Raw genomic sequence first — 22,995 nt, forward strand, 5'->3', positions numbered from 1 at the left:
GTCCTAGGATAGTCCTGCATCAGGCTCCTTGCTCATCAGGGAGCCTGTTTTTCCCTCTGCCTGCCGCTCCCCCTGCTTGTGCTCTCTCTCCTTTCTCTCTCTCTCTGACAAATAAATAAAATCTTTAAATAAATAAATAGGTGAATTCTATGTCATGTTAAGTATATCTCAATAAAACTGTTATTTTTGAAAGAGTAAATGGGAGATGAGGAATTGAAGACCGTATGTGTGTAAAAGTATTTGACTAATGGGGGTAGAGAAAAGGGGGGGAAGGGGATGCCATGGGAGAAAGTGTTTTTGTCTCTTATTTTTTAAGGACGAGCAATGCTAGGCCATCTTTGAATGCATGTGGAAATGATCCAACAGAGAGAGGCTGAAGATGCAGGAAAGTGAGCGCAATTGATTGTATATATATATGATCTCTCAGAAGACAGAAAGAAGTAGGATCCAGATCCTAGATGGACAGACTGGCCTTTCGTAGATGTAAAGACAATTTCTCCGTAAGAGGGAAGAGGGAGACGATGGTGCGGGTCCAAGAAGTTTGACTGATTAGGTGATGGGAGAAAATGAGGAGAAACGGGTCCAGAGGCTGTAGATTTTTTCTCTGAGGAGGAGGCAGAAGGAATAAGAGGTTTGGGCAATAGGAAAGATGTGAAATGAGCATTGTGGCTGCCAGAGAGCAAGCTTACTAGAGAAAACTAGTAATGTTTCCAGGAAGTATTGGGGGTGGTTGATAATCAACTGATCAGAATGACTTTTCTCTGCTCCTCTGTTTGGAGCAGGCACAGAGAAGGCCAGTGATTGGGTTCCTCTGTTGAAACAGCGCTCATGCTCACTTGTGGTCTCAGTCCTCACCTTACTTAAAGACTCAGCAACATGTAACAAAAATCGACACCATCTCCTTTCGTGGGCGTCTAGGACCCCCACCTACTAGTTTTCCTCTTCCTTTTGTGGCCAGCACTTCTCAGGTTCCTTTGATAGCATACTCACCTCTACCCAATTACCTTTAAAATGCTGATGGGGAAGTTTGGGGAAGAGCATGAAAAAGATGGAACATGGTGCCTGCCTTCCTGATCCTTACATTTTATCGGGAAAAACAGAGAATCAAGGAGCAAAATTAAATACATCATTTAATTTCGGTTGTGATCAGGGCCACCAAGAAATGTGTAAGGCATTATGAAGGTACAGCAAGAAGTCCTGACTTGGTCTGATATTCTTTTTACAGGAGATTTACCTACACAGCACTTTGCAGGGAGCAGAGATCCAATAACTTCGTGACGAGTATATAAAAGACCAAAGAGAGAAAAATAATTACTTTGTAGCTTGGAGTTGCTCTAATCGTATGAGAATTCATTTTTTGTTTTTAAAGAATTCAAAATTTTTTTTCGAGTGGCAAGAAACAGTTGACCTGGGACAATGGCAAAGCTGTATCCTTTGGGAAGAAAAACCAGCCACGTTAACAAAGGAAAAGGAATGGCTGCATCCCAGCAAAATCCATAATAAAAATCAGTGTTGACATGAATAAATCTCAGTTCATTAGAAGACAGGTATATTTAGAGAAAAAATCACCTATTTATAACATGCAAAGGATTCTGGTACTCTTTCATCAAAGAGTAGGATATACAAAGATATACAGGACACAGTTGCTTCCCTCAAGGAGCTCATAATTTAGTGACAGGAGCAACAATATAAAGACAGCCATAGATGCAAAGAAATATAACAATATGACTCTAGCCCTAGAGTAGAATTTTTCAAGAATAATTAAATGCACCTGAGACACCAGCCTTCACTCTCGCATTTTCAGTGGCTTGGGAAGAGAGATCATGTATGAAGAAACAAGAGAACTAAGAGTATTAAATGCATGTGTCCCAGGCCAAGATGGGATCCTGTGCCAAGTGGGTTCCTGGGAATCAGTCCCTGAGGCAGAGATGAACAAGCAGCTCTCTTGGGGGAGTGCTCTCAGGATCAATACATGTGGAGAGGAAGGGGAGAGAGCAGTATTGTGCAGGATTGTGATGCAGGCCTGGAGTCCCCTAGATTGACTGTATGAGAGCTTCCCAAGCTGGAGTTGCCCCTAGTTGAGGTGAGAGGAGGCACCCATAGCCCTGCACTGACCAATCATGGTTTGCAGGCTGCCTTTGGGAAGGGAGAGTGATATTGGGCAAAGAGACTTCTCAGCCAAGGCACTCCTTGAAGAAGGTTAACACTGAGTTGTGTCTCCCGGCAGCTAGAGAAATAAGGTCTTCAATCGTGAAGGGAAATCAGGGCAGTACACCACAGTGCCCAGGTCCATGGTGGCGCTTTCATCCCGTTTGTTACCCTACAGCCTTCAAATAAGATCTGTGGAGTGACATGCGGCCCATGAAGAGAAGAAGAGATGGCACTTGCGTCTGGGTGCACGGAAGTACAAATTCTTACATTTTAGTTAAAACCAAATTTCAATGACAGATGAGCTTACTTGTTAGAAGAATATAGGCAGGCGCCTGATGCAAACATTTGACCGCAAGCTTCCTTTTGATTAACCTTAAGAATTGGCACAGGGGCGCCTGGGTGGCTCAGTCAGTTAATCATCTGCCTTCGGCTCAGGTCATAGTCTCAGGGTTCTGGGATCGAGCCCCGTGTTGGGTTCCCTGCTCAGTGGGGAGTCTGCTTCTCCCTCTGCGCCTCCCCCTGACTCGTGAGCTCCTTCTCTCTCTCTCTCAAATAAATAAATAAAATCTTAAAAAAAAAAAAAAAAAGAAGAAGAATTGGCACAGATAATCCCAAACCAAGGGAAATCTAACAAAACTGGGCTGTATAATTTGTATCAGAGACAGGATCACCTGCAAGCCTCTCATCTCAACTGTTTAATGTACAGAATTCAAGCAGGTTACCACAAAAAGCTGTGTTTACACAGCTCAATCTATGTCCTGTTGAAAGGGCAGGACCAGGGCACCTGGGTGGCTCAGTCGGTTAAGCATCTGCCTCTGGCTCAGGTCCTGATACCAGGGTCCTGGGATTGAGCCCCATGTCCACTCCCTGCTCAGCAGGGAGTCTGCCTCTCCTTCTCCCTCTACCCCTCTCCCTCCCTGCCCCTCTGCCCCGCTCCTGCTCGCACTCTCTCTCTCAAATAAATAAATAAAATCTTAAAAAAAAAAAAAGAAAGAAAGAAAGGGCAGGACCAACTCTTGGCAAAAATGGGAATGAGATCAATTGAAGTGTCCTCCAGACCTCCTCTTATCATGATATGGCTGTGGACTGAAGGCTTATAATTAGGATTTATTATTGACCCTTTCCTTATAGCAGGAGATGATAGGCAGTTACTCTATTCCCAGATCTCTCTTCCGGACATCCTCCCCCGATTTCCCCCTCTGACATTTTCTACCAACATCTCTCCCTTTCTGACATCTTACTATCTTCTAGTAGTAAAGAGCTACTCAGACCTGCACTCCTTAGGAAATGCTTTAATTTTTTTCTTCCAAGTCAGTGTTTCCCAGGGTTTGCTTTGTAAACCACCTGCATTAGAATCAAGAATATGTTTAAAATGCAGGTTCCTGGATCCTACCCCAGACCTACTAACTCAGTCTCTGGGACTAAGAACAAGGAATCTGCATTTTCTTTACAAGCTGGCTAAATGATTTTTATGCACAATGAAATTGTAAACAGTTCCCTGCCCCGCTCTTATGACCTCAACTGTCTTTGCCAGATGAACAGGGCTGAGCTGATGTCTGTTAACACTTACTGTGTTGTCCATCTCAGGGATGGTCTAGCATTTTAACTGAAGACAATTTCTAAGGACTCATTCTCAATGGGAAAATTTCAGACACCAGAGCAAGATGATTACTTAAATATTCCTTCCCTCTTTCTTTTCCTTTCCTTCAGTTTTACTTGGTGATAGCTTTATTTTCTGCCCTCCTTCATTTTGGATCCTTTTATAAATACCTGTAGCAGTCAGAAAACTATATAGACAACTTTAGATTTATATGTGGTTTAATAACTTCTGGTTAACTAACTCGGTTCTGGGGAAAGCACATTATGATCAGACATGAAAACAAATTTCTACCTTCCCAAGGGAAACATCTAAGTATTATGGGGGAAGGAAACCAACAAAAAAGATTTCATTGTCAAGTAAGTTTGAAGTATAACCAAATTAAAATTGAGCTGTTTCTTTACCACAGACCTTCTCAGAGCCTTTACTATGCTCTTGTACATTTTGAATTTACCAGAGGAGGTTATTTATGCATTATGTCCCAGCTCCTCTTGGAGAGCTCGTGAAGTTGTCTTACTCTGTAGATTACACTTTGGGAAATACTATTCTAGATTTTAGCAAATTGCCTGTCCATCAGTTACACTCAGGATATAGCATGTTTCACATTTTCTACATTCTGAAATTCTTTGGCTGAGTTTGATCTCAGGTAGTTCCTGTGGCTGCTTAGTTCTCCTTGGGGTTTGATTTAAAATTTTAGCAAAATCACCCAAACTAGGTCTTTATTTTCTGTTATTTCAGTAAACTTCAAATTTCAGATCCACATTTCACACTTCATTAAATTTACTTTTAAGCATACTATGCAATGTTTTACAAGTACATTTTGCTTCTCTTCCTTTGGGTTGAAAGAACTTTAGCTTAAACTGAATATCAGTGTTCCTGTTCTCAATGTTTATTCAAAAACTTGTGTTCATCATGAACTCATATTTCAACTGTATCCCTTTTATTCCACCTAGCATTTTGGTATTTGGGGGAAAAAGGCTTTTTGAAACAACATTTGCATGCGTCTCAAATAAACATTTAAATTCACACAACTTTCAGTATAAAGTTGTAAATGACTGCTTTGTAGAGACCTCATGCTATTTTCACAAATACTTTTCTGTTTCCTTCTTTTAAAAATGCCTTCTCTTATTTTCCCAGAAAGGATTGGACCTTCTTTATTGATAATTTCTTGACTTTCCTTTAAATCTTGAAAGAGTTGAACCATAAAATACTAGTGGGATAACAATGCACATTTCATCATAAAAACCTAATCAAGATTCAATAAGGCACTGAAGTTTTAGAGGTTGAAATTGGAATCATTCCATTCAAATTCATCTTAGAAATGCATTGTTGTATAGATAAAGTAAGATCATAGTTCATGTTTTAATGGACTTTGTTTTCAGCGTCCGCAGAGGTGGGTTGTGATGCCGTCTGGGAGAAGGATCTCAATTCACACATTTGCTACCAATTCAACCTGCTTTCCTCTCTTTCCTGGAATGAGGCACATTATTCATGCCAGATGCAAGGAGGAGCTTTACTAAGTATTGCAGATGAAAACGAAGAAAATTTCATAAAGAGTAAGTAGGTGGATGACACACACCGATATTAATGCAATTAAAATGACTGTTAACAGTTATGTCCAGGTATGCAAAAATATATTCTGAAAAAAAGTCCCTTAGAAAATGTTTTATTTTATTAGTACAGTGCCATCTCACACCCAGAATTGTGACCTGTCCCCTGGGCCAAACCATTTGGCACCCGGGCATTTCTTCTTTATTTTCTCTCCCTGGGAGAAGAGAAGTTGAGGCCCCAGCAAGGAACCCAGGACAATTTGCAACTCTTCCAAACTTAAATACAAATCCCTGCTCTGCTGGAGATCTTAGCTATTCAGCTTCCGTTAATAAATAATTAAGTCATTTATTAATTAAACAAAATCTCGCCTGTCAGTCAATATGCACAGATACATAGGCCTTCTCATGGATGACTAAGAACTTCAAATCTGGTTGGAAAAGCAAAAGCACAACATGTTAACTAACGGGATAGGACAATAATATGTCAAAAGAGTTGTGCTAATGGACTGGGTCTTGGGTTTTACCCATCACCTAAACTACCCTTTTATTTCTCCTTTCTAGATTAAATGTGTTTGTAGATGTGTACACATAGCTTTTTAAAAATTTTTAGAAACATTTGAAAGTATGGCACAATTAGTCACTCATTAAAAGTTTCTGACAATTTTTTCAAATTTTATTTCACGTGTAGTACATATTTACTCTAGAATAATTTTTAAATTTCAAGTATACAGAAAGAAAAATATCCCATAATTCTACAATCCAGAGATAACCATGTTTTTCTAGAAAAAAACATATAAAGGCAGGCATACATATATAGTATGTATAAACAATAGTTTTGAATAAATGCATGAATGGCACGGAGCAGGGACCACAGAACCATCTGCCTGGGTTGGACTCCTTCTTCTACCACTTCCCAGCAGAGTGACCTAACCTGTCTGTGCCTCAAATTCCGCCCCCCCATCAAATGGAAATAATAACAGTGCTACTTGTTGGCAGTGTGGATTACATGTTATGATGCAGGCGAAGCCTTAGAAAAGTGCCTGGCACACATAACAAACACTCATGTGTATTAACCGTTTAACAACTATGCACACAGTTTGATAAGATGCTTATTTCATGTACCAGCATATGATGTTTACCTATCCATATCCATAAATATAGATCTGCATCATAATTTTTAATGGTTACATAGTATTATAGGTTAGGAATAATGTATGTATCTAACCTCTTACTATTAGATAGTGATAGATAAAAAAATATTTATTTTGTTTTTATTTATTTGTTGCTATCATAAATCATGCCTATACTTACCTTTGGGCATAGATCCCCAATTATTTCTCTATAAGTTTGTGGAATTAGATTCACTGGGTGAAAGAGGAAGCACATTTTAAAGCTTTTGAAAGTCATTAATACCTTCCAGAAGGAATAGAACAAATGCTTGAACAGCACAGTTTTGCCCCTTTCCCCACAGACATGCAAAAGTAGGAAATTATGATCAAAACTGATTTGAGTGAGTCATACTGCAGGAAATCACCAATTTCCAATATCATTATTAGCCTGTAATGGTTTTTACAGAAAATTTTGCATTCCATGTATGAATTATAATTGTTATCTATCTTGACTGTCAGGATTTCTAGTAAGAAGGTTTGGACTTACTCATCAAACTTGAATACTGATGAAAGAAATAAGATATGTCAGAGACTTTGATTTAAATACCACAATTCTATAATTAGACTTCAGGGGATTGTTTAGGGAAACAGAAGTCTATTCATAAAGACAGAACCCTGTTCTGACCAAGGTATTTTTTGATGATGAGAATAGTCTAATTTCTTGTTAATCGCTGGTGAACATTAATTAACTATGATATGAGGAATTATCTAAGCTGTCACAAATGCCAAGAAATATCCAAAAGAATTTAAGTTTGAATTTATTATTACAGAATTGTGAGCCAATTTAGTTGTAAAGCTAAATAGATGTTTTTGTAACCTTAAACACAGATTATAAATTACCCAGTGATTTTTATGTGTATTGTTAAAACAACTGCACAAAGAGTATTCAAAATAACTCTAATATAAGAATAATTGCTATTTAAGTATTTTAACTAGGTTATTTGAAGATATCACTTGACACTTGCACTGATATGAAATGTGGAAAATTTCTCTATCTTGTCAATCCATCTTCCCTGCCACCTCCTGTCATCATGATACCCATTATATGATTTAATCAGATAGTGTTACTGAAAGGACTAATCGAATCGACATCAGAAAGAGACTCCGTGTAAATGCGGCAGGAGCTTGGAAGGGTGGGAACTGTGAATGGTATGCCGTTTCTGTTTAGGGATTTCTGGGGCCTCAAAATTATAAAGCCCCTTTCTTTCCTAAGTGGGATAGCTTCTTCCAGTTTTCCCCTATTGTACTGAAATGCTCAATCACAGAGGATGCTGCTGGCTTGTTATGTGAATACACTGATCTTTATAATCTGGGTGATCCTACAACCAATCACCCAAACTGAGACTCTTGAGAGTAAAAGAGGCTGCGATTAGTAATTATGCTGAAACTACCAGCATAAACTGTAAGTTTTCCTGGCAAACTGGGACAGTCACACTATCTATAAGTCTTAACTGTCAGGGCCTCAGTCTCTCAGGCAGGCCCCCTGCATCTGGTTCAAAATATATTGGGTTCTGAAGCAGATGAACCATAAGAGGAAGAGAAAAATGCTCCCTTTTATAGATTAAAAGATTAAATAGCAACATTTGAAAGTGTCACAAAACTAGTCACTTTCACTACGTTTCTGACACTGGTTTTTTTTTTTATTTATTCTATAATAATTTGGGGGAATTTTAAAGGCAGTGCTTTTATTTTTTTAAAGCAAAATAATTGAAATATAATTGTAGACCATAATATACACTGTGTAGATTCTTTTGAAATTATTGTGGCTTTCTTCTTGGCGTTGTATATGATCAGTTTTGGTGAATCCATTCTCTCTTTGGAAAGCCATAATCCCCAAATCCAGAAACATTATTAACATTTTAATTTAGTAGATTGCATTTTACACTCAATGTTAATAAAAATCTTTATTTTAAATACTTAAAAAGCATCATTTAAACAACTGTATAATATTTTTTATCCAGTCGGAAAAATAACCATCCCTTTATTTCCATTACATACTTCTCCCTGGTTGGCCTTCTACATTTTGGGCTGACTTTTATTTTTTATGTTTCTTTCTTTTATTTTCTTTTATTCTAGAATCATTTTTTAAAATTCATGGAACAAAAGAAAAACCAAAGAAAAATTTCCCCTAGTCCTACAGTTCTGATAACCATGTTTTTCAGTACAAGCATGCCAATGTACATGTGTATACATAGGACCTATAACAAAAATGGGGTTAAATTAAAATGTGTGGAGCTGTGGCCCAGTGGTTTGGAGCAGGGGCCAAGGAGGCAGCCTGCCAGAAAGCCTTCTCCCAACCCCGGCTGAAGATGCAACAGAGTATGGCTCCAGCCTGCTATCGATCCCTCTGGATACTCTGGTCCCTTGGATTATGCTTCTCCTCTTGGTCAGACAACTCCTTCTAGCTCTCACTCTGGACATCCCCCTCCCTGCTTGCTTTAGCATACCTTCTTAAATTTGAGGACTTGCCTCCATTCACCAACAATACTTATCTGCCTTTCTCTTCCTTGCCAGATCCCTAAAGAAAAGTTTCTTTACATTGTTCAATTTTTTAACTATGAAATACTTAAAAAATATTAAAATGTGCCAAAAATTTTATGTGCACACACATATACCCATTATACAGATTAACATCACTTCTTCCTGTTCCACCCTTGCTTGGAGCCTATGGTGGCCTCAGCAAACTGGAGGCCTGAGCTTTCAAGCTAAGGCTGCCACCAGGCACACATGCACACATAGCAAGAGAAGGAAGACAGGGGCACTTTCTGGAGTGGCCTTCCTGGACACGTCCTCCTCTGCCATCTAAAACCCTTAAGTGCATGAGCTCACTCAAATCAGATGGTCTCAAATTTGCAACCATGCAGCCTTGGGAGGATTGGTGATCATTGAGAGGCAGCACTTCCGATGCTTAGATTACGCACTTCAAGGCTAAAGAATTGCTGTTAGTGAGACTTTAGGAGACTGCTGTGTTTCTCAAGATGGCAGAGGCTGACTTTGTCACTCTGAAGCATCAGGGTGGGGTTTAGTAGCACTTAAAACCCTTTGTCATGGACTGGAGTTCACTTATGACTGCATCCATCGGGAATAATAAAACAAGAAAGAAGTGTAACATTGTGGGAGGAGGTTGTTTGTTTGCGTGTGTTGAAACTCCGTATTTCTCTTCATTTCAGAGCACTTGGGCAGTGAAGCCGTGGAAATGTGGATAGGTCTGAATCAGCTGGATGAAAACGCTGGCTGGCAGTGGTCTGATAGAACACCGCTCAACTATCTGAACTGGAACCCAGGTACCTGCAGTGCTTCATGTGCCTTCAACGGGTGGCATGATCCTGCCCCCTTACACAACAGCTATTTCCCACGTATATATAAGTCGTGTTATTTCAAAAGTGGTGTATAAACGTCTTTAAGCTTGCCTCAACTCTCATAAGCCTAGCTTTTCCAGACAAGAAAATGGAGATCAAGAAGGTAAGCTACTTAGCCAAGGTTGCAAGAGGACTGGGTTGGAGCCAAGACTCCTGTCAGCTGTTTTAAAAATAGCAACAAATGGCAAAATATTTCCTTAAAACAATAAAATCAGCTATTGTTACCTTTGGGAAATCATTTCATTGTCATGTATGGACTTCAACTGCAAAACCATAGATATAATATAATATCTTATAGGGTTTGCCATATATGCCAAAGAGAAGGGCTATCTCCTTGATGCTAAAAACTAGATTTATATATATCAAATATATCATATTTGAATAAATAAAATGACATCAATATATATTCAACTGATTTTGCCTCTGACATTAAACACCCACACACACTGTATTTTCAGAAATAGATTTTGAGCCATTTGTTGAATATCAGTGTGGAACATTTAATTCATTTATGCCAAATGCCTGGAGGAGTCGGGATTGTGAATCCGCCTTGCCTTATATATGTAAAAAATATCTAAACCATACTGATCAAGAAGAGATTGGTAAGTGTTTTTACTTTAAGTTGTTTTTATGAGTTGCTTACTTGTCCTCTCAATATATTCAAGTTCCTTTACAGTTTTGCTAATAATTCATAATTTAAGGCTAGTTTTTCTATTTATATGAGTAAATATATGTAAGTAGATAACATCTGTTATTCCAAAGGCACCATGAATGTAACAAATGCATTTGTTAGTTTTTACTAAATTTTTTCCTAAAAACCAAAGCAAAATAACCTAGGTGTTAAAAACATTGTCTGCTTCTTTTTTAAAAATTTGCATTCTTAGTTGTTCTGCATGAGATAAACAAGATATGCTTCCTTTTCTATTCTAGTTTTGAGTTTTATTTATGGTTACCTTAGAAATTAAATATAAATGAGAACATAGTTTTATAAAGTTCTTTACTTCATTGATCTCCTATCCCACTCTGTAACTCTTATTATCCTCCTTGAAATGACATACAAACTTTTATATGCAACAAAGACTTAAATACCACCTACTTACAATCTAATACCTGGAGCCCAATTATTTGTTCTTAAGATCTGTTGACTCTTTTTTAGTTTCTGTGGGAATTAATGTCTTAACTCAGAAAGGAGAAATAAAAATATAACCATATTTAAAGAATCATTACCAGCATAATTAAAAACAACTCCAGATTTAAAATAATAAGCTTAATTATTATTTTTAAATATCACTCCTTACCATCAGACTTGAACTTTCATTTTCCTTCAAGTGGCTAAGCCTAAGGGTATGGTAGAATAGGGGGAAGAAGAAGCATTGTGCCATTTTTTTAATGTAGAGATTTTTTTTCATTATGTCGAGAACGTTCTATCGCTGCTCCTTTCCATCTCTTCCTTCTTCTCTTGTCCATTTCTTCCTTTCTTCCTTGTTTCTTTCCTGTCATCCTTCTTTTCTTCTGTTTTATTTACCCTCTGGATCTAAAGGTCCAAAGACCACAAATGAGGGTAATTAAGTTGTTAGTTTGGGTTATTTGCTGTTTCTTCAGGTTTAACAAATTCTTTTGATGACCTAGTCCAATGTCTTCAAACTGTGTTTTCAGGATCCCTGGGTTCTTGGCTTGGCTCCACCCTTGGTTCAATCAGAGAAGTTCCTCTTTTACTTTTTTCTTACCCGTAGAGTGAAGTTTAAAGTTTCCATTTTTAAAAGGGGTTCCACGACTATATTATTTAGTTTAAAACCGCTGGAATAGATGATACCTAAATGTTCTAACATTCTTGGACTGTGATTCTAATTGCTGTCAGCATCCCAGAGCAATTTTAAAACAATGTCTCATTTCCCAAATAGCCCTGGAGTTGTGTCTAACTAAATTAGTGCTTAAAGTAGGCACTCGTTTGTGGTTAACAAAATAAAGTAAAAATGCTAATTACCAGATTGAGGACAAGCTCCTGGAAAGGGAGAGCCAAAATTTGACTTGCGCACCACCGCCTTCCCCTCTAGTGCCAAAGCATCATGGCGCTATTTTCCTGTAAGTCTAACCCAGTGTCCATATGAACCCAGAGGGACAACACAGACACTCAGACTGACCTAAAGGTGAAAGCTATTTGTCATCTCTGCTCTGGAGGAAGTAACCAGAATTTCAAGCTTTTTTTCAGCTGAGGATAAATATCTACCCCCCACCCACATACTGCACATAAAATCTTGGGAATGCCATTTAAACTGTTTTTCATGATACACCTTTTCCAGTGTTAAAAGATTTTTTTAAATGCAGAACTCTAACTGCTGAATTTTACATCTAGCCCTAACTCTTCACTTGGGTTGTATGACCTTTACCAAGTCTCCTTACCTCTTTGTGCCTTAGCTCATCTGTAAAATGAGTCACTGAGATCCATTAGATCCTAGATCTAGATCTAGATCATATGTTGAATCCTTCTCAGTTCTGAAGATCTAGATGGTTTATATGTTATTGTTTCATACGTCTCTGTTTTTCAAATTTTTAAAGTAATCATATGTTGATCACAATTAATATTAAGGCTAATAAGTAACATTTTAAAAAATTGTGGAAAATGACATTGTTTTTGTTGGTTTAAAAAGAAAAAGATGCTTGGAAATATTACGCTACCCACTGTGAGCCTGGCTGGAATCCCCACAGTCGTAACTGCTATAAACTTCAGAAAGAAAAAAAGACCTGGAAGGAAGCTTTGCATTCTTGCCAGTCTGATAACAGTACATTGATAAACATTGCTTCATTAGCAGATGTGGAGTTTCTTGTAACCCTCCTTGGAGATGGTAAGTGCCAAATGTCTCTGATCTAAGAGGTATGAAATATAATGTAGTCACTATCCTTATTAATGGAGTTGAAAAGAAGTTAAGCTATTTAAAAGTGATTATTTATGGCACATATATCTCAAGTTTCTAAATAATATTCAGGAGTGCAAATTCATTGGATTTTTATAAAATATATGCTCAGAAATTTTGTAACACCTTACATATACCAGATATATTAGATGTTGGCTTTTTTTTTAAGGGCAAAGGTCATTTCCAGAAACTTTTAATAAAAGAACTTAAACCTACAATTTAGCCTTATGGCCACTACATAGCAGTAGTATGCTGTCGTCATGTAATCTAGGCAATAATGGAATTTCTGAGATAAATAATCGGATTTTAATAACTTTAGCCAGTGAAAATTTATTCAGTTTGGTGGTTTGCAAGCTGTGTGCCATGTTCAGGAATTCTGAGCTCCTAAGCCTCCACCCATCTTTTGTCCATCAGAGCAGGTCTCCCCCTATGTCATATATTTGACATAGAATTCTGTTGAAAAAACATTGAAATCACCGAGTTAGAGTAAAAATTTTTTTAATGAAAAAAAAAAAATCTCCACAGTCTACTCTGGTGACCTTTTGAAAGTTAGGTTTTAGTTTAGAGTGAAAACAAAAATCCTTCTCTGTCACTTTTCTCACCTCCTGCATTTGAGATTAAAAGAATCCTGTGGCTGCCTCTGTCTCAATAGGGGCACTTGAACATTTCTCTCAGCCTCCTAGGGTCTTTTCACCTTACCTGGGCTGTCAAACTTTATTTACTTTTCTAGCAGCCCCATTGCTCCCATTTTAATGCTTCTAAGAGTTTCTGCTCCTTTTTTCCCATGGCAAGAAAAAATATATTGTAAAGGGTTTTTTTTTTTTAAGTGCCCTTTTCCTAATCCAGTTGAACTTCCTATTTTTCCTTTCTCTAAGCAGAGGCAAAACCATACTGTTCAAATCTACTTTTCATATAGTAGCAGGAACTAATTAGAGTCCCAGCGATCTGACTTGCTTTTAAGCTTTGTCCTTGCATTGGCTTGAGATCACACTCTGTCCCACTTCCAAGGTCTGTGTTGAGCAGATGGGGTAGTATAGGGGAAAAAGATCTAAGTAGATACTTTATACCAAGAGTTAAACAGGTTTTATTGCATGAAAGAATAAAGAAGAAATCATTTGTAACAGGCCCAGTGCATTATCTCCTTTGCATATAATAGGATTCCTGTAATTTACATTTATCTCTTACAGAAAATGCATCAGAAACATGGATTGGTTTGAGCAGCAATAAAATTCCAGTTTCCTTTGAATGGTCTAATGGCTCCTCAGTCACCTTTACTAATTGGCACACACTTGAGCCCCAAATTTTTCCAAATAGAAGCCAGCAATGTGTCTCAGCAGAGCAATTGGTAAGTTCATTTGTTTGTTTAATGCTCACTTTGCTGGACTTGTATTGAGGACCACGTGCGTCAGGGACTTGGGCTGTGGCAGAGACCAAGACAGACACAGTCCCTGCTCTTCCTGGGGCTTCCACGCTAGGCAGTAAACACGTGCACACAGGAAAAACATGGTTATTATAGTTGTGATGATAGCTTTGAGGAAATAGGTGACCTGATGGTGAAAAACTTGGGTTGGGGCTGCCACTTCGGACAGGACAGTCAGGAAAGGCTCTCTGAGGAGGTGACGTTTAAGCTGGGATTTGGAAAAAAAAAAAAAAAACCTCTTGAGATGCAGGGGAAGAACATTCTAGACAGGGGACAACAGCTAGTATAAAAGTCCAAAGGAAGGCTAAGGCTTGCGGTGTTTAATAATCAAAAAGAAGACCAGTGTGACTTGAAGGTAGAACTGATGAGGGGATTATAGAAGAGGGGGCAGGAGGAATTCAAAAATGTGAGGCTTATAGCCCTGGTATAGAATGACAAAAGGGGGCTTCAAGGAGATGAAGGACATGGTTTGATTTACATTTTAAAAAAAGTAACTGTGGCTGCTACCTAGAGAGCAGAGAGAGGAAAAATGGAAGCAGAGAAACCAGTTTGGAGGCTACTCCAGTGTTGAATTGGGGTAGTGAATATAGAAACAAGCAGATAAATTCAAAGATCCTTTGTAGGATAGAAATTGTTGCTAGATTAGATGTGGGGTGAGAATAGCATAGGTGTTTGGCTTGAGCAACCTCTGTGTTTGTGGATTATGGTGTCATTGACCTCTATGTTGAAGATGTGAGAAGATCTGAAGTGTCAGGAAATGACTCTAGAGACTGATGGCTTTTACGCTCCATTATCCTATTAACATAAAAGGATTTCTACAATGTGTGTAACCCCACTGAAGACTGTGACTCAACGGAAAATCTTGTTCTTTTCCTCACATGTATGTAATGGTCCCAGTGGCCTTAACATCACATTTATCCCTATGCTCTAGTCTTTCATATATCTAAAGCATCTGATTAGATTACACAAAATTAGTTTAATCCCAAGTCATTTGACGCCTTTATTATACCTTAGACTACGCTTAACCTCTTTGATCAGATAGCTACTAAACTCACTGGTGGAGCTGTAAATCATTAGGATTTGGTAGGCATTCTCACTCTTATCACCAGGATACCGTATTAAGTGCAGTTTATTAAACGTGACTTAAGTAGCTTGACAAAGTAACTGTGCCATCCAAACTTAGAAAACTTCTAAGCACTTACTTTTATGGCACCTCACTTTCATTGTATTATGTTTGAGGCTGTCACAGATATGCTCAGTTACAATTTAAATGCTAAGGTAGTTTTCAAGTCACATTTGAAGAGGGATAAACAATGACCTCTCTAAATGCTTGTCTTGGGTCTAACTGCGGAAAGCCATCACCGTTTATTCTACAATATTTGATGCTTTATTGGTTCATTGGTTTTGAGATAATTAAGATGACCTTTATTTCCTACTGACACTCTCTTTTTTCATTTGACGGACACCGGTATTTCACTTAGCATGTCCACAGAACAGGAGCCAACATCCGGACAGGAAAATTATATTTAAGAGAGTAAGGACAGGTATTAATATTACAGGATGTATCAGAACAATGCTGATTTTTGTGTCCCCCTTTCTGGAAGCTCAGTAGCTCCTTAAATAGTGGATGCGTAAAAAGTAACATTATTCCCATGAAGTAGAGCTCAATATGAAAATAATTATTATAATTAACAAGTTACCTAGGTATGGTTGATGCCTAATTTGAATATGAGAGCCTAGGAAAATGTTTATTCATTCATCCATCCATCCAATTATTATTAAGCAACTACAGTATGCCTGACACTATCCTTTAACTGGGTGGTTTGCTGGAAGACTCCATGGGGAAGGGCTCCAGAGCTGCTCTTACAGATGAAGGTGTCAGCCTCCTATACAGTATTCATATTCCCCTAAAACGCTGCTTGCCTGAGATACCACTTAAAATTTGAATTGTGAGCCTTTTGGCCTAAAGGTCTGATTTGTGTTAAAATAACAGATCCTTTGGGAGGATAAAATTTTAATCTGTTAGCAGTTATTGTATTTCATTATTAATGTAGGATGTTAGAGCAGCCGTTAGTAGAACTAGAAGACATGAAAGTATCCGCCTGTCATATAAAGAAGAAATGGAGTGGGGCTTTGGAAAATCAGTAATAAAGAAGGACATTGTGGCTTGAACACAAAGTTCAGCTATTATAATGTTATCTAGGGTAACTCATGGTAGCTTCCAGGCATTCCCCCAGTATCAGGTTTATACATGTAAGTAGCAAAGCATTCGATTTTACATTTAGAAGTGATTAAAGAGAGGAAGCAGCATTCTGACTTGGTCACAGGGATAGTTTCATCCAAGTGGCTCTCAAAGTGTGGCCCCCAGACCAACAGCATCAACATCAATTGAAACCTTGTAAGAAATGCAGATTCTCAGGTCCTACCTGACCTAGTAAATGAGACACACTGATCATGAGGCCCAGTCATCTGTGCTTTCATAGCCCTTCCAGATAATTCTGGTGCACAGTAAAGATTGAGAATCACTGCTCTAACCCATCCTTTTAAAGGAAAAATTGAGAGCAGCTAATGTAAATCCAGGCTGAGCCTGGTATTAAATCCTAGTTCCAAATTTTACTGACTGTAAGACCTTATACAAATATTAAACCTAACCTTACAAATGGGAATAATAATGCCTACCTCACAGTAACGCTGAGATTTTATAAAATCTCCCAATCACCCAACATTAGGCCTAGCATACTATCAAGAAACATTAGTGGCCCCTCCTCTCCCGCCCACCAATCTGGGATTGCGTGTCTCAGCATTGTACAGAGTCTGGAGAAAGCAGGGCCTCCCGCTCCCCTGTAGAGAGAATACCAGCCCCTCTAAGGACCACACAAAGTCCTGACTCATAACTCCATCCTGAAACCCTCATTATTAATCATATTTTTATTCAAAATAACTGATGTTGCCTATCAGCATCAATAATGAAGTGTATTCATTCATCCTTGTAACATTTTTCCACTTAGGAGGGACACTGGAAAGTTAAAAATTGTGAAGAAACACTTTTTTACATTTGTAAGAAAGCAGGCCATGTCCTTTCTGACCCTGAATCAGGCTGTCGAGAGGTAAGTGTTGTTAACGTTGTGTTTAGTGTAGTTACTTCATAATATGAACAATTTATGCAGCAGCAATTTTAAAGGGAACCTCTCTCCCTCTCACACCTGCCTTTGCTCTCTCTCCCCTCTCTCTCCCCTCCCTCCTTACCTCTCTTCTTTCTTTCTTTCCTTCCCTCTTTTTTTTTTTCTGACCTTGGGCTGCTCTTAGCAAACCAAGCAATTATCAGTTAGGGGCATATGAAGGATTTACAGCTCCGAGAAGGATCGTTGCTTCTTTGACCTAAACTACTTTTCTTTTGAAATTAGAAATGTAAATGACCCTGTTATGCCATCTGTACAAACAATGACTGCTGTGTGATGCCCTGTCTCACAGGTGAAGACCGGCAGAGTGAAAAGAAACGCATTCCTTTGATGGAGAGTGAACTTTTGCACTCAAGAGCCCTGCCTTCCTTTTCACATTCTTAAACTTAAATCTTTGAATAGAATACTGGCAAGAAGTGCACGTTTGCAATATATTTATTATTTGGGAAAGAGATAATAAAAAATACTTTCGTATTTTAAGTAAGAAACGATTTTTGGTACTTAACGTATTTATTTTCAATACTTTAAGTAATAAAAGATACATAATACTTTAGGTTTAAAAGTCAAAGATAGACAGTTATGTTTTAAATTTCTTCAAATACATTCAATATCCTGCAGTAAAGTTCACAACACATGCATTCTCTCTCTCTTTCTCCCTCTCTTTCTCATCCCCCCGCACACACACACACACACACACACACACACACACACACCAAAGAATTTGGGTTTAAATATTGGAGATTTGTATGCATCTCAAAAATTTCCCAAACCTGGCTTTTTATGCAATTCTTTATTTTTCTTCTAATCCAGTTATTTATGTTTCAATGAAGTGATGATCCATCTCTCCAAGAAACTGCACTTTATTCATTAGTCAGTGTGTAAACATATGAATTACTCTTCATCCTCTAGGTCAATAATACCTGTGCCAGAGCTAACATGCTACCAAACATTATATCTAATGACTACAATTCCTGAATTACTTAGAGCTGATTATGGATCTAATCCCTATCTGACAAGAAATACTGAAAAAATATATATGTCTTACTGTGGTTTTCAAGGCAACTCAACATGTTGTATTTGTGTTGAAAAGGAAATTAACTCCTCACACAGCAGAAATAGAACTGATGTTCTATTCAAACTTTTGTACACTGCTTCCCTTTTCTGGCTAGCGTTACCAGTATTTAAAGTTCAGAGTAAATTTGGAGTTCAGAGCCAGTTCTCTAACTTTATGATGAAAGTCCCATTAATTTCTTTAAGCATCAATCCGTGAATATGTTTCAAAAGTTTCCTTCCCTTTAGCCAACTGCTTCATTGCACTTCTCTAAACAGTCTGTACATGCAAAATCAACTCATAAAATATTTCTCACAGGGGTGCCTGAGTGGCTCAGTCACTTGAGCGTCTGCCTTCGGCTCAGGTCATAATCCCAGGGTCCTGGGATCGAGCCCCACATTGGGCTCCCTGCTCAGCAAGGAGCCTGCTTCTCCCTCTCCCTCCTCCTGCCACTACCACTGTTTGTGCTCTCTCTGTCAAATAAATGAATAAAACATTAAAACAAAACAAAACAAAAAATAAAATATTTCTCCCACAGCACACAAAAATAACCTCAAAATGGATTAAAGACCTAAATGTGAGACCCAAAATCATAAAAATCCTAGAAGAGAAAAAGGTAGTAATTTCTCTCACATTGGCAGTAGAAACATCTTTCTAGATACATCTCCTAAGGCAAAGGAAACAAAATTAGAAATAAACTATTAGGACTACAGCAAAATAAAAACCTTTTGCACAGTGAAAGAAACTATCAATAAAACAAAAAGGCAACCTGCTGAGTGGGAGAAGATATTTGCAAATGGTATATCCAATAAGAAGTTAATATGCAAGAACCTCTACAAGTCAACACCTAAAAAATCCCCAAATAATCCAATTAAAAATGGACAGAGGACCTCAATAGACATTTTTCCAAAGAGGACATACAGATGGCCAACAACCACATGAAAAGATCCTCAACATCACTCCTCATCAGGGAAATGCAAATCAAAACCACAATGAGATATCACCTTACACCTGTCAGAATCTCTAAAATCAACAACACAAGAAATAATAAGTGTTGGTGAAGATGTGGAAAAAAGGAATCTTTATGCACTCATGCACTGTTGGTGGGAATGTAAACTGGCACAGCCACTGTGGAAGATAGTATGGAGGTTCCTCAAAAATTAAAAATAGAAATACCATGTGATCCAATAATTCCGTTACTGGATATTTACCCAAAGAAAGCAAAAATATTAACTTGAAAGGATATATGCACCTCTATGTTTATTGCAGCATTATTTACAATAGCCAAGATATGGAAGCAACCTGAGTGTCTATTAATAGATGAATGGATAAGGAAGATGTGGTGTATGCATTCACACCCCCAGCACACACAGAGAGGAATGTTACACAACCATAAAAAAGGATGAGATTGTGTCATTTGCACTAACATGAATGGACCTACAGAGTATAATGCTACGTGAAATGAGTCTGAGAAAGACAAATACCATATGATTTCACTTATATGTCGAATCTAAAAAAACAAATGAATAAACAAACAAAAAGCAGAATCAGACCTATGAATATATAGAACAGACTGGATGGTTGCCTGCGGGGGAGAGGGGGCAGTGTTGGGCAAAATGAGTGAAGGTTAGTGGGAAATACAGCCTTCCAGTTATGGAATGAATAAGTCACAGGAATGAAAGGCACTACATAAGGGGGGGGAGAAATTTTTTGATAATTTCAAAGCAAAAAAAAAAAGACTTTTTTCCCTCTGAGTTATTTTTTTGGGGATTGTATAATATGAGCAATTGTTTTAGTACTGTCATCATCATCATTTAAAATGAAATGGCGCCTCATGTACAAAAGATATTCACAGATACAATTATTCTTCCCACTTTCATTGTATGGACAAAGGCTTGTAGTAAAGAGTCTTTGTTTTTCTGGTATTACTATGCCACATCCCTCCCCCTGACACTTTTCTTGACCCTGATGTTCAGTTCTCGGATTTTTTATTTTACTAAGCAGCCTGTGATCTGAAAACTACTAATGAAGAAGGAATACTTTGTTAGAAAGGTCAAATTGTCAGCCTTCCTCCGCCTGTCCTTCCAAATACAAAAGCAGTCTAACCTCCCATCCCATCTAGAGTGATCCAGGGGGTTCTGGCTGGAGCTGTCAATTACTCACATAGATAAGATTATGGGGAGAGGTTAAGGGAGTGAGTTCAGAGCACATCCTGGCTGGCTGGATGTGGAACTCCTGTGATCCACACCTCATTTAATAATATGTTTTGAACTATAATAGCTGGGTTCTAAAATAAGGTTTTCTTTAATTTACTGCAAGACTAAGATCTTTTATAAGAAATATAGCAGAAATCATTTTATATCTGATCAAAATCTGGCAAGTATTGGCATGACACAGAATAAAGTGTATTTTAAATCTCGTGAATACAAAAAAAAAAACCCCTGGTGAATACATAAAAATAGATGTAAGTGATGTGATTTTATAATACTGGAAGGGGACCAAAATAACTCGGTTTAAGTATAGAAGACTAGTGAATGCATGTCTCCTGTAGTATATGATTTTAAAGAACAGAGCCACCCCTCATTTCTCTCAGGGCGGAGCCATGGAGCTACACATTTGTCATTTTTGTTTAAGTGCCAAAGCTTGCTTTCTTTCTCTCAAAGGATAGCCAGTTGATTGATTTAGGAATAATTTATATATATTTTAGCTAGTTTCTATTCGGAAATATTATGATCTAGCTAAGACCATCATGGATTACACCAGAATTGGGTTCCAGGACAGCTTGTCCACTAGCTTATGACTTTATCCAGATCTCTAACCTCAGTGAAACTTAGTGGGGTAACATGAAATATGTAATACGAAAGAAAGTTGAAAACAACATACACTATTATCTAGATACATATGTCCTCTTGGCTCATATTGAGTTCCTGGCTCTATTTAAGGTCTCTGCCTGCACTGTCTCCCTTTGATTCTCAGAACAACTCCGTTGATACTATTATTATCTTCATTTTACAGAGGAGAAAATTCAGACATTTAGAGACTAAATAAAGTTGCACAGTAGTACCAGCATTCAAACCCATGCATTCTGCCTTTAAAGCCAACACTCTTAATTTCTACCATCCTATAGGAACCATTGGTATGAAATTTTGTAAGTCTGAACAGAGACAGAGAAAGAGAGAGATCTTGAGTGAGTGCCCCTTTGTTTTCATCTGTTTTAGGTTTTAAGATTTCAGATTAATTAAAACTTTTTAGTTTTAATCATTAATTAAATAAATATAGAAGTGGCTGTAGCTAATGGCATTACCAGGTAGGATACATACAAAGATTTCAAGACAAAAATTCAAGTTTTGACTTTTGAGTGAGAATACACAAAAACAATATTTTGCCGTTTAAATCAGATTATGTCCTTAATTTTCTATTTCCTTTTTTAAGGGATGGGAGAGACATGGTAGATTCTGTTACAAAATTGACACTGTTCTTCGAAGTTTTGACCATGCCTCCAGTGGTTATTACTGTCCTCCTGCACTTGTAACCATTACAAACAGGTAAGATAGAAATTTTCTATCAGAAACATGACTGTACTTTTCTGACAGGAGGGCTCCTGGGATGGTAAAATCTAGCCATAATCAGTAACTTGTCAAAATCGAAATTGTACTGTACGTTAGAGTATTAAACTATTTAAATTATTGATCGAGATGAATTTAAATCATACACCGTTATTCTTAAATCAATTTTTGAGTAACAAAGAGAAAATTTAAGATGACCTTTACTTTCTATAAAGATATATTAATTATTTAGCTTTGCTAATGTATTCAATCGTATTTATATTTTATCTAAAGGTTTGTAATGGAAACAAAGTACGTTATTTAAAATTTTAAAAAAATTAAGTATGTTTTTAATGTAACATGTGTGAGTTATGTGGTTTTTTTTTTTTTTAACAAAAGTATAGCTAAACTGTGGAGGATTTTCAAATGCTTCCCCATTGCTTCTTGGCTCTAAATTTGCTTAGATGTAGACTTCTCTGTGCACAGGTGTCTTCTCCATACTAACAGAGAAACTGTGTCCTTTTGACACTCCACAGAATTTGCAACATGTTATAGATTTGTAATAGGGAATAAAAGTACCGACAGCGGAAGTGACCTCAGTGTCACTATCAATGCCAAGAGAACAATGAGGGCTGGGAAACCGACTCCTCCAAGCTGAAGACAGAAACAAGGTAGAATCCTTCAGTGGTTGCATGGGAACCTGTACCTGCAAAGCTAGTCACTTGCTTTTTTACTGAGGCCACTGCCTTTAAAAATATCCACTGAAGATTAGGAAACAAGACAACTGACACTCTGGTTTTATGTAGAGACTCTTCACACATAGGTCTAATCTGTAGGAGGAATTACTGCTTTCTCTGCTCTCTGCACAGAGGAAGTCAACATTCAAAGCCACCAGTATTTCCTTCCGGCTCTTACCTCTAGCTTTCTTTCCCGGTCTTTCCTTCAAACCATGCACAGAATGCATACACACATGCACGCGCACACACACACAACTGGATTGACAGCAATTGGCAAAATAAATTGCCTAGTGAGACATTTTGTGCTCAGGAGACCCTTCCTTCA

The 22,995-nt window shown here is 37.8% G+C and overlaps 1 protein-coding gene across 4 annotated transcripts in view; it reads left to right on the top strand.

Moving 5' to 3' along the window:
* PLA2R1 (phospholipase A2 receptor 1) overlaps nt 1–22,995 on the top strand; it is a 116,067-nt gene that overhangs the window by 31,744 nt on the left and 61,328 nt on the right. For all 4 annotated transcript variants that reach the window (XM_073883486.1, XM_073883491.1, XM_025854162.2 and 1 more), the window contains 7 exons: nt 5,131–5,304; nt 9,638–9,751; nt 10,285–10,428; nt 12,475–12,669; nt 13,926–14,083; nt 17,167–17,265; nt 21,821–21,933. In XM_073883486.1, coding sequence (XP_073739587.1) covers nt 5,131–5,304; nt 9,638–9,751; nt 10,285–10,428; nt 12,475–12,669; nt 13,926–14,083; nt 17,167–17,265; nt 21,821–21,933 — 997 coding nt within the window. The remainder of the gene's footprint in view (nt 1–5,130; nt 5,305–9,637; nt 9,752–10,284; nt 10,429–12,474; nt 12,670–13,925; nt 14,084–17,166; nt 17,266–21,820; nt 21,934–22,995) is intronic.

Source organism: Callorhinus ursinus, unplaced genomic scaffold (assembly GCF_003265705.2).
Source record: "Callorhinus ursinus isolate GAN/ISIS: 27379988/994484 unplaced genomic scaffold, GSC_fseal_2.0 scaffold2, whole genome shotgun sequence".
NCBI classification, from domain to species: Eukaryota; Metazoa; Chordata; class Mammalia; order Carnivora; family Otariidae; genus Callorhinus; species Callorhinus ursinus.